General features: G+C 45.9%; 1 protein-coding gene across 1 annotated transcript in view; it reads right to left on the bottom strand.

Annotated features, from left to right (window-relative positions):
* Positions 1-5,526: 5,526 nt before the first annotated feature.
* LOC118397958 (potassium voltage-gated channel subfamily H member 8-like) overlaps positions 5,527-13,159 on the bottom strand; it is a 139,650-nt gene continuing 132,017 nt past the window's right edge. The window contains exon 16 of the mRNA XM_052469899.1: positions 5,527-6,539. Within this exon, the coding sequence (XP_052325859.1) occupies positions 5,919-6,539 (621 nt within the window). The 3' untranslated portion in view covers positions 5,527-5,918. The remainder of the gene's footprint in view (positions 6,540-13,159) is intronic.

Here is a 13,159-nt window from a genome sequence, read left to right as displayed (position 1 = left end):
TTCCCTTTTTGCCCACCAAGCCGCGATACCGGTTTATCCCACTAGGGAAACTCCGCTATCATTTCCTTGTAACTATCTACTGTTTGTTTATGCATTTCTGTGAATTACTTAGTTAGTAAATAAATAATTTAAGACAATTGATGTATGGATGACTCATAGTGAAGACTGGGTTCGTGCAGATAACCAACAATTTGCGACGTTTGGAATGAGACTAACGTGAGGTAAAGAATAATTAATTAATTTGCAGACAAATTGATCAGATATTAAAATATCTGAAAGTTATATTAGGAAAATTATAACTTTGTAATCTGAATATTTTCCTTGGTGCCCCGACTTCCTAGTTAATTACAGTTACATGATTAATCAGTTTAATAATAATTACAGAGAGCCATTTGGTCAATTAGTCTTCAGTTTTAATGATGCCAAAGACACAACAATATTTATGTCCTCCTTACCTCATGTCTCTTTCTGTCTTGCTTCCTCTGTCCCTCTCTCTCTTTTTCACTGTCCCCCTCTTTTACTCTCATCCTATCGCACATTTTTATAGATGATCATTTGTGGAAGGCCTCTATTTCCAAATGATAAATAAAAGGAGGTGGAAAGCAGTGAATAAAATATGAGGCAGATCGCAGGTGGACAAAATAGTGCATAAACATACAGGGTGGGATTGTCTGTTCACCATTAAATATGGATGGGCTTCAGCAAGCAAAGCCAAATAACAAGTTCCACAGAGAGACATCGCTAAACACACATCATCATCAAAACACACCGGCCTCCGTCTACCTCCCCATACCGGCCAAACACACACAGCATGATCATACAGTGTTTTGCACAATTACATCCCCAAATATCCCCATACGCCCTCATATACCCCCACATACCCACACACACCCACTCATACCCCCATTAAAATGTGAAAGACGCACAACATGATCAAACAGTGTTTTGCACAGTTACACTCCCATATACACTACCGGTCAAAAGTTTTAGAACATCTACTCATTCAAGGGCTTTTCTTTATTTTTACTATTTTCTACATTGTAGACTAATAGTGAATATATCACAACTGTGGAATAACACATAGTGAATCATGTAGTAACCGATAAAGTGTTAAACAAATATATTTTATATTTAAGATTCTTCAAATAGCCACCCATTGCCTTGATGACAGCTTTGCACACTCTTGGCATTCTCTCAACCAGCTTCATGAGGAATGCTTTTCCAAAAGTCTTGAAGGAGTTCCCACATATGCTAAGCACTTGTTGGATGCTTTTCCTTCACTCTGCGGGCCAACTCATCCAAAACCATCCCAATTGGGTTGAGGTCGGGTGAAGCTGTCATCAAGGCAAAGGGTGGCTACTTTGAAGAACCTAAAATCAAAATTATATTCTGATTTGATTAACACTTTTTTGGTTACTACATGATTCCATGTGTTATTTCATAGTGTTGATGTCTTCACCATTATTCCACAGTGTAGAAAATAGTAAAAATAAAGAAAAACCCTGGACTGAGTAGGTGTGTCTAAACTTTTGACTGGTACTGTATGTGCACTCAATTACTCATTAACACACCCTATCTGCTCCTGTCTACACCTCCTTCAGTTAAACACACCTTCATTTCCACTGACTTTTATGTTTTCTAAACAAACACAATCATTATCACATCGGGTTTGTAACCCCCACCTTGTAGTCCCCCCTCACCCTCTCATCCTCCACCCATATCAAATACACACATCATAATTTCAGACCACTGAGTCATCCAAGCTCCCTACCTCCCACCCAAAAACCATTAACAACAACAAATGTTCTCCCTCCCAGACACAAACACACACCTGCCCCATCCCGCTATTCTTCCTCTGTCTACGAGGACAACAGCCAGGCTGCTGAAAGCTGCTGAACCCACAACAGGTGTGTCAACAAAACCCAACCACAAAACTTTTGCATGTACACACACCCACACACACACTCACTCACCTCCGTCTTACCTCCATCTGAAGCAGTGACCTTCATGTACCCTCTACACAACTTCAACGTGTGTGTGTTTGTGTACAGTGCCTCTGGAAAGTATTCAGACCCCTTAACTTCTTCCACAATTTGTTACGTTACAGCCTTATTCTAAAATGGATTACATTTTTTTAAATCCCCAGCAATCAACATACAATACCCCATAATGACAAAGCAAAAACAGGTTTGTTGAAATTATTGCAAATATATAAAAAATTAAAAACTGAAATACCTTATTTACATAAGTATTCAGAACATTTTCTATGAGATTCGAAATTGAGCTCAGGTGCATCCTATTTCCATTGGTCATCCTTGAGATGTTTTTACAACTTGTTTGGAGTCCACCTGTGGTAAATTAAATAAGGTCCCACAGTTGGAAGGCCATGTCAGAGCAAAAACCAAGCCATGGGGTTGAAGGAATTGTCCGTAGAGCTCCGAGACAGGATTGTGTCGAGGCACAGATCTGGGGAAGGGTTCCAAAACATTTCTGAAGCATTGAAGGTCCCTAAAAACACAGTGGCCTCCATCATTCTTAAATGGAAGAAGTTTAGAACCACCTAGAAATGGCTGCCTGGCCAAACTGAGCAATTGGGGGAGAAGGGCCTTGGTCAGGGAGATGACCAAAAACCTGATGGTCATCCTGACAGAGCTCTAGACCTCCTCTGTGGAGACGGGAGAACCTTCCAGATGGACAACCATCTCTGCAGCACTCCACCAATCAGGCTTTTACGGTAGAGTGGTCAGACGGAAGCCACTCCTCAGTAAAAGGAACATGACAGCCCGCTTGGAGTTTGCCAAGAGGCACCTAAAGGAATCTCAGACCATGAGAAACAAGATTGTCTGGTCTGATGAAACCAAAGTACAGAGAGATCCTTGATGAAAACCTGCTCCAGAGTGCTCAGGACCTCAGACTGGGGCGAAGGTTTTACCTTCCAACAGGACAACAACCCTAAGCACACAGCCAGGACAACGACACTAAGCACACAGCCAGGACAGCGCAAGAGCGGCTTCGGGAAGTCTCTGAATGTCCTTGAGCGGCACAGCCAGAGCCTGGACTTGAAACCGATTGAACATCTCTGGAGAGACTGAAATAGCTGTGCAGCAACGCTCCCCATCCAACCTGACAGAGCTTGAGATGATCTCCAGAGAAGAATGGGAGAAACTCCCCAAATACAGGTGTGCCAAGCTTGTAGCATAAGATTCGTGGCTGTAATCATTGCCAAAAGTTCTTCAACAAAGTACTGAGTCAAGGTTCTGAATACTCATGTAAATGTGATATTTCATTTCTAAAAACCTGTTTTTGCTTTGACATTATGGGGTATTGTGTGTGGATTGATGAGGGGGAAAAAACAATTGAATAAATTTTAAAATAAGTCTGTAATCTAAATCTAAAAAAAAGAAGAAAAAGTTAAGGGGTCTGAATACTTTCCGAAGTCACTGTGTATATATATATATATATGTTGACTTCAAAATAAACAAGATGCACGGACATAACAGTAGTATTTTTTATTTATTATCATAACAGGTTTTTATCTAATAATAATAATAAATATCAAAAGAAAAAAGAGGTTCATTTGATTACAGTACATTCCATTCAACCAGGAACCATTGAGACAGGAAGGGCCTGGGCATCATTGCCTTGTCTGGTACAATATTTTGCGTATAGGAACGTTTGATGCATTCCCCCACTACTTCTGGTTCCAGTCTGTTGTCAGAGGCCCATTCATTTCAATTGAAATTATGTTTTGACTATATATTGTGCACAAAAACAATTAATAATTTCAAGGAGATATAAGGACATTGATCTGGTCTTCAAAGCTTCATTGTGTTTATTTATCGCAAAATGCTTTAGAAACGTTTTCAATTTAAATGAATGGTTCTGGAACTGGATGCCTACATAGAGCTAGATGTGGCCAGATTCACTACTTCCTGTTTTCCCAGCCTACTCACCAACACACTACAACACTCCCCTCAAATGAAATGCACCCCTTACACCTACAGTCCACGAGGTACAAAAATACAGCTTTAGTATCGATACATTCATATAAATATACAATCAATTTTCTCTTGTGCTTTGAAATGTGGAAATATTGCCTTTTATTCTGATTGGTTTGGATATGGAACCAATGGGAGACGCATTGTGGAAATCCTGCCAAATAGGCCTAATGATTCATAAACATTTAAGTCATTTAGCAGATGCTCTTATCCAGAACAACTTACAGGCGCAATTAGGGTTAAGTGCCTTGCTCAAGGGCACATCAACACATTTTCACCTTCTCAGCTCAGGGATTTGACCCAGTAACCTTTTCATTACTGGCCCAACGCTCTAAACGCTAGGCTACCTAGTTCTGACCTTTAACTACTCTCTTGGTACTTGTGTCTAAAAATTCCCCATTTGTTTCATATAAATAGACCCAGTACCTATAAATATGTGTTGATAAATGCCAAATTCACTAATTAAAGACTGAATCGTGTTTCATTTAAATAGATAAATAAAAAGCTGGAGTTCCATAGTGACATGCAGCATGGTAATGTGTGGGATTTATGTTGAAAAGAGAGAAAGAGTCGCCTCACTGTGCACAGTATGACAGACAACAGCAGGGGCTGTGTCGCTCCAGGCGCAACATGCCCCCCTCTTCCCGTTCCTCCCCCCACTCCCTCATCCTCCTTGCATCCATAGCCCCTACCAACCCACCAACTAGCTCCTACCAACCCACCAACCAGCTCCTACCAACCCACCAACCAGCCCCTACCAACCCACCAACCAGCCCCTACCAACCCATCCAACCAGACCCTACCAACCCACCAACCAGACCCTACCAACCCACCAACCAGCCCCTGCCAACCCATCCAAGCAGCCCCTGCCAACCCACCAACTAGCTCCTACCAACCCACCAACCAGCTCCTACCAACCCACCAACCAGCTCCTACCAACCCACCAACCAGCCCCTACCAACCCACCAACCAGCTCCTACCAACCCACTAACCAGCCCCTACCAACCCACCAACCAGCTCCTACCAACCCACCAACCAGCTCCTACCAACCCACTAACCAGCCCCTACCAACCCACCAACCAGCCCCTACCAACCCACCAACCAGCCCCTACCAACCCACCAACCAGCCCCTACCAACCCACCAACCAGCCCCTACCAACCCACCAACCAGCCCCTACCAACCCACCCAAGCAGCCCCTACCAACCCGCTAACCAGCCCCTACCAACCAACCCCCAAACACCAGCCACTCCCCAGCTGCAGGCCCAGACCTCAACTACAAGAACAGTGATGGGGTGGGAGTGGATAGAAAACTGGAACTTAAAGCCTCACATCCTCCAACTCTCTCCATCATCCCTCAACCACAACTCCCTCCACCACTCACTCTCTCCTCCAATCCATCCAAATTGAAACCCTGCCAGGAAAGAGAGAAAGAGCAAGAAATCCCCCCCTCCTCCTTCCCTCTCCCTCCCCCTTATACACTCAGGCATCTCTACTATTCCATCCATCCCTGGTGCGACCCAGTCCCCTCCTCCTCCTCCTCCTCCTCTGTCATTGTGCAATACTGCTCTTCTCCTCTCCTTCAGACCCCCAGGGTCTTCTCCAGAGAATAACACAACGTCACAGCTACATTCTTGCTTCTATACCCCTCCAGAACACTACTGGAACGTCTATACAATGTAGCTACCTATAGGCTACCTACTGCCCCTCTACTTTTGTCATGCAATTTGAAAATAAAAATGTACCTTGGAAACGGAGATAGAAATTTAAATGTTATCAGTATTATCAGAGATCTGTGTGTCCCTGTAATAGTGTAGTCTGATGATATAGGGACCTGGTTGTTAGTCCCATCCACTCCTTTAGTCCAGTATCTCTTTAGTCCAGTATCTAAGTGAGAGTCCACTTTAGTCCAGTTCTGTCCGCTACAAATCCATGTGCTGGTAGCTCCCTCCAGGGTGGGGCAGGCTCCCGGAGCTCTGAGGGGCCCCTCCTCTCCTATCACGCGGTGGCTGTGGGGTCTCCAGACTCCGTGCCCGCAACCTGAAGGACCCAGCGCCCCCTCCCCCTCCACAGTGGGGCGTCCCAGGAGAGGTGAGGGGCGAGGGGAGCAGTAGCTCTGTTGAGGCGTCCGTGAGGGAGAAGGAGGGGGGGTAGGGGCGTGAAAGGGGGGAGGAGGCCGGGCCAGGGCACAGAGGGTAGACCAGGTGGAGGTTCTGTGGTCTGTGTGGAAAAGCGGTCAGGGCGGGATCCACGTGGAACATCCCAGGATGCCGCTGGACATGGCCAACAAGTGGAGAGGTGCAAGGAGAGGGGGTGGTGAGGGGGGTGTCTTCCCAGAGAGGTCCAGTCTGAGAGGGGGGAGGATAGGACTGTGGGGGGGTGGCGTGGGATGTGGGCGCAGGGTGGGACAGGTACGTGGGGTGTCCAGGTACAAAGTGTGCAGGATAGAGGGGTTTGGGTCCGGAGATGAGGGACTCCATCAGGTGAGCCATACTCCTCATTACTTGGCCCAGCTCTGCCACCTCCTTCCCCAGAGAACTCACCTGGGAACAAACACAAAAACATATTTCAGTCAGCCATATTCATTTGGGCTCAGCAATATCAAATTATGCATTTTGGGTCAGCCATTTTAGCTCTACCGCTGAACACATTCCTTCTAATGGATTTAACACTGGTGGAGAATCCCTCCAGCCAATCCTTAAACTTGACAAAATATGTTATATTATGTTGACAAGATAGTCAAGTGACAGCTCTAAACAAGGGAAAAACATGTCCTCAAAGACAGAAGAAAATATCAGGTGGGACAAGTCTAGCCAATGAGAGGGCAGATATGTGTGTGAACAACAGGCCATAGAGATAGATAGAGAAATCATCTTTGTATCTCTGCCATTATAGTGTCTGTGACAGCATGAGCAGCGTCATTGAGGCTATCTCCCATTTTAAGTAGTCAATTTTATTTTTCTTCATTGGCTGATTGCTTCCAACTCATATGAATCACCACCCAGTTGACTACTTTAAAATGATGGAAGCGCTCAATGGCAATGTCCATGCTAAAACGGATTGTATCCATGATGATGATTTCTTCTCCTCCCAAATCCAGTCAGCTGATGTTCTGAAAGAGCTGCAAAATCTGGACCCCTCCAAATCAGCCGGGCTAGACAATCTGGACCCTTTCTTTCTAAAATGATCTGCTGAAATTGTTGCCACCCCTATTACTAGCCTGTTCAACCTCTCTTTCATGTCGTCTGAGATTCCCAAAGATTGGAAAGCAGCTGCGGTCATCCCGCTCTTCAAAGGGGGGGTCACTCTTGACCCATACTGCTACAGACCTATATCTATCCTACCCTGCCTTTCTAAGGTCTTCGAAAGCCAAGTCAACAAACAGATTACCGACCATTTCGAATCCCACCATACCTTCTCCGCTATGCAATCTGGTTTCAGAGCTGGTCATGGGTGCACCTCATCCACGCTCAAGGTCCTAAACGATATCTTAACTGCCATCGATAAGAAACAATACTGTGCAGCCGTATTCATTGACCTGGCCAAGGCTTTCGACTCTGTCAATGACAACATCCTCATCGGCAGACTCGACAGCCTTGGTTCCTCAAATGATTGCCTCGCCTGGTTCACCAACAACTTCTCTGATAGAGTTCAGTGTGTCAAATCGGAAGGTCTGTTGTCCGGGCTTCTGGCCGTCTCTATGGGGGTGCCACAGGGTTCAATTCTTGGACCGACTCTCTTCTCTGTATACATCAATGATGTTGCTCTTGCTGCTGGTGAGTCTCTGATCCACCTCTACGCAGACGACACCATTCTGTATACTTCTGGCCCTTCTTTGGACACTGTGTTAACAACCCTCCAAGCAAGCTTCAATGCCATACAACTCTCCTTCCATGGCCTCCAATTGCTCTTAAATACAAGTAAAACTAAATGCATGCTTTTTAACCGATCGCTGCCTTCACCTGCCCGCCTGTCCAACATCACTACTCTGGACGCCTCTGACTTAGAATATGTGGACAACTACAAATACCTAGGTGTCTGGTTAGACCGTAAACTCTCCTTCCAGACTCACATCAAACATCTCCAATCCGAAGTTAAATCTCGAATTGGCTTCCTATTTCGCAACAAAGCACCCTTCTCTCATGCTGCCAAACATACCCTTGTAAAACTGACAATCCTACCAATCCTCGACTTCGGCGATGTCATTTACAAAATAGCCTCCAATACCCTACTCAATAAATTGGATGCAGTCTATCACAGTGCCATCCGTTTTGTCACCAAAGCCCCATATACTACTCACCACTGCGACCTGTACACTCTCGTTGGCTGGCCCTCGCTTAATACTCGTCGCCAAACCCACTGGCTCCAGGTCATCTACAAGACCCTGCTAGGTAAAGTCGCACCCTTATCTCAGCTGGTCACCATAGCAGCACCCACCTGTAGCACGCACTCCAGCAGGTATATCTCTCTGGTCACCCCCAAAACCAATTCTTCCTTTGGCCACCTCTCGTTCCAGTTCTCTGTTGCCAATGACTGGAACAAACTACAAAAATCTCTGAAACTGGAAACACTTATCTCCCTCACTAGCTTTAAGCACCAGCTGTCAGAGCAACTCCCAGATTACTGCACCTGTACATAGCCCATCTATAATAAAGCCCAAACAACTACCTCTTCCCCTACTGCATTTATTTCTTTATTTTGCTCCTTTGCACCCTGTTATTTCTCTCTATTTTGTACATTCTTCCACTGCAAATCAACCATTCCAGTGTTTTACTTGCTATATTGTATCTACTTCGCCACCATGGCCTTTTTTTGCCTTTACCTCCCTTATCTCACCTCACTTGCTCATGTTGTATATAGACTTATTTTTCTACTGTATTATTGACTGTATGTTTGTTTTATTCCATGTGTAACTCTGTGTTGTTGTATGTGTCGAACTGCTTTGCTTTATCTTGGCCAGGTCGCAATTGTAAATGAGAACTTGTTCTCAACTTGCCTACCTGGCTCAATAAAGGTGAAATAAAATGAGTCCTCTATCTCAATGAAAACTCAGATTTGCCAAAATGCCAAGTGAGTCCACTTATATCACTGCATTCATAACAATCTAATCCTTATGAAACTTCTATTAGATCAAATAAGCTTCTTTTAGCAAATAAGCAATACATGTTATTGACCAAATTCAACACTCACATTGATCACTATACAACAATTCTTCACCTCATGGGCTTATTTTTGTTGACAGATTTTGGGTGGAGTAAAACCACTTGCTTCGCCTCTTCCTCTCTGAACTAGCGCAACACTTTGAAAGCCATGACAGGGAGTGTTAAAATGCACCAATCTGGATGTAGTCTTAATCTGCCAATTCCGAGGCAGCCATTATGGGTCTACCACCCTTAGTGAAACTGCCATTATTACATCAACCATTCCGGGTCATCAATATTAATTTGGTCATTTTCAGCCTGCCATTTTGGGTTGCTATTCTGGCCTAGCTTGATGATGCTGGTCTAATTGGTCATTAAAATGATGGCTTGGAGGTGATTAGTCCTATTCAGCCAGTAGTGGTCCTACAGAGAGATGGCACAGCAAGGGCACCCTGCCAGCATGCCAGCTGGCTCTGTCACTCAACGTATACATGGGTATTCATCATGCTAGGCAACCCATTAACACAACACAGATCAACACGCATGCAGGGATCGTGCTACGTAGAAATAAAACAGGAGACAAGTGAAGGTTAGGCACATACAATACGGAACTTGACACGTCAGGACCAGATAGTGAAAGTAAACACATCAACGCAGGTTCAGCCGTGGCAAACATCAATAACTGACTGATGACCATGACATACCGGCGCCAGACGGCACAAACTAACTTAGCCATATGGTATTTTCTGAGTGATTGATGACCTTTTCTATGTGTGGTATGTAGCCTAGTGGTAAGAGGGTTAGGCCAATAACTGAAACCTTGAATCCCTAAGCTGGCAAGGTGCACAATCTGTTGACGAGGTACTGAACCAACATTTTTACCAGCATCGCCTTTCACAATGGCTGAATCTGGCTGTGACCCCACTCTCTGAGGGGAGAGTTAGGATATGCAAAAATGCATTTCCAATTGAAATAGGACAAATATAAGCACCCACCAAAGTATCATAACTCGATAAAAACTCATTTTCAGGTGTAATTTAAGAGACAAATCTAGTACTCTCTCCTCATTCTAGTTCTCTCTCTCTGTTCTCACAAATTCTTTGTGTAAACGATGTGGTTGATAAAAATAGAAGCGGGACAGTCCAATCCGCTACGCCATCAACACAATTTCAGCCCTGTCACCTCAGAGAGACAGAGGGGCGAGAGAGTGTGGGAGAGAGAAAGAGGGAGAAAGAGACAGAGGCAGAGAGGTGAGGCAGAGTGGGGTCTTCATTAATCACTTAAATTCTGTTCAATATGGGGGAAATATTACATTCCCCAGAATGTATTAGTTGAACCCTCAAGCGGACACTGATGCAAGAAGTCAAACATGAAATGGTTGGTGAAAATACTGTATAATTGGCTCTCATGTTCTATGACTGAGTGGAATGTCTTTGAAATGCACTTAATTAAATTCTACTGGCTGTCACTCAAACTCAAATTCTACATTCTGTGGGGTGTGGGGTGTGGCCAAATTAATTAGCATTTAAACTAAAGAGTTGAATGGGACTCAATTCCAAAATTCTGAATTTAGGCCATCCCTGATTCAAATTCAAGTTTTATTGTCACATGCACAAATACAGTGAAATTGTCACGGTTCATGAATCCACTGCCTCTCTCTCTCTCTCTCTCTCTCTCTCTCTCTCTCTCTCTCTCTCTCTCTCTCTCTCTCTCTCTCTCTCTCTCTCTCTCTCTCTCTCTCTCTCTCTCTCTCTCTCTCTCTCCCGTGTTTGTGTGGGCGTGGTTCCCAATCTCGGCCTGATTGTCTGCGCCAGCTGGAACCACTTATCTTCCCTTTATATGTTCTGTAACCAGTGTTTCTTGTTGTCAGATCGTTGTTACTTCCCTGAGGTTGTGTCGTGTGTCTGTGCTCTTCTCTCGCCGCCCTTGTGTGGATTATCTGCTGTGCTCCTTCCTACCCATCCGGACACACTCCCTGGATTTCTCAGCACGCTATCATTGGAAGATGCGCCCTAGTCCCTGGGTCGGATTCCGTCTGAGTACAGTCTGTCTGTCCTGTTGCTGTTGTAAACTGTATTCATTAAACCATCGTTGCTTGCATCTTGCATCCGCCTCTGTATTGTCACAGAACGATCTGACCATACCATGGATGCAGCGAGTTCAACGAGTCTGACCGAATTCATTTCCCGCAGTATCACGAGAATGGATCAACAAGAGGAGAACATCTCCAGCACAGATCGGGCAGTACAAGCCCTTGCGACGCAGGTATCCCAGCTGATCCAACAATTACAACATCTGAGGGGTTCCGCTGCGCCACCTACACCGGCAGTTCAACCCGCCCCGCCAGAGCCGGATTCCCAGCTAGAGCCACGGCTACCGACACCAGAGGGTTATTCAGGTGATCCTGACTATTGCAGAGCCTTTCTTACGAGATGTTCCATGCATTTCTCGTTGCAGCCACGGACCTTCAACCGTGAACAGTCTAAGGTAGCATTCATACTCACACTGCTATCAGGCAAAGCGGCTCTTTGGGGAACGGCGGTGTGGGCGAACCAGGACCCATGCTGCACCTCTTTCCAAACACTCTCCGAGGAGATGAGAAGGGTCTTCGATCGGGCCGTGGCGGGTAGGGAGGCGGCCAGACTACTCGCTGACCTTCGCCAAGGAGACCGTTCAGTATCGGAATACTCCATCCAATTCCGCACTCTGGCCGCAGAGTGTCAGTGGAACGAGGAGGCGCAGTGGGACATGTTCCTGCATGGGCTGGAGGACCGGATCCAGAAGGAGATTTATGTTCTGGACCTTCCCAGGAGTTTAAATGGACTAGTGGAACTAGCCTTGAGGGTCGACGCTCGTCTGAGTCGTATTGGCCGCCGAGCATGCCCTAACAGATCGTATAACGACACGGAGGGCGGGCATGCCAGCGGCGGGAACACGGCCAGTTCAGCCTCCGCTCACGAACCCATGCAGCTGGGGAGAGCTCGCCTCTCCCGGGAAGAGAGGGAGAGGCGGAGATCCCAAGGACTCTGTCTCTACTGTGGTAGAGCGGGCCACTTTATCCACTCCTGCCCGGTAAAAGATCAGGCCCGGTAGTAAACATGAGGCTACTATCGGGTGGTGTCACCACAGAGAAGACCTCATCATCTACTCTCCTCCCGGTAAGACTAAGATGGGCCACCCACACGCACGACACCCAAGCCTTACTGGACTCAAGAGCAGAGGGTAATTTCATGGACTTCAAGCTCGCTCACAAACTCCAGATTCCTATCACCTCACTCACACACAAGATATCCGTCAACGCTCTCAATGGTCAAGAACTCCCCAACATTTCTCACACCACTGAACCTATCACACTCATCACTTCTGGCAATCACACTGAGACACTATCATTTCTACTCATGGACTCACCCCTTGCACCATTAGTTCTCGGCCACCCTTGGCTCACCCAACACAACCCCAGAGTTGACTGGGGTCATAATTCTATATCCATGTGGAGTAACAAGTGTCTTGAGTCCTGTTTAGTGTCTGCCTGTTCGTCTGTGTCTGATTCTGTGTTTCTAGAGGAGGCAGTGGATTTGTCTAACGTGCCCGTTGAATACCTCGACCTGAAGGAGGTGTTCAGTAAGTCCCGTGCTGCTTCTCTTCCTCCGCATCGTCCCTATGACTGTGCAATAGAATTATTGCCAGGTGAGTCTCCGCCTAAAGGCAAGTTATATTCACTCTCTGTTCCTGAGAGGGAGGCTATGGAGAGATACATCTTTGATTCTCTGGCATCTGGATTCATTCGTCCTTCCTCTTCTCCAGCGGGGCGGGGTTCTTTGTGGGGAAGAAGGACGGATCTCTGCGTCCTTGCGTTGATTACCGTGGGTTGAATAACATCACAGTGAAGAATACCTATCCCTTACCGTTGATGTCCTCAGCCTTTGAAAGGTTACAGGGAGCATCCGTGTTCACTAAGTTGGATTTACGTAATGCATATCATTTGGTTCGCATAAGGGGGGGGGGGGGGCGAATGGAAGACC

Source organism: Oncorhynchus keta, chromosome 19 (assembly GCF_023373465.1).
Source record: "Oncorhynchus keta strain PuntledgeMale-10-30-2019 chromosome 19, Oket_V2, whole genome shotgun sequence".
Lineage (NCBI taxonomy): Eukaryota > Metazoa > Chordata > Actinopteri > Salmoniformes > Salmonidae > Oncorhynchus > Oncorhynchus keta.
Note: the sequence above shows the minus strand (reverse complement) of the source record. Positions and strands in the feature narration are given on the sequence as shown.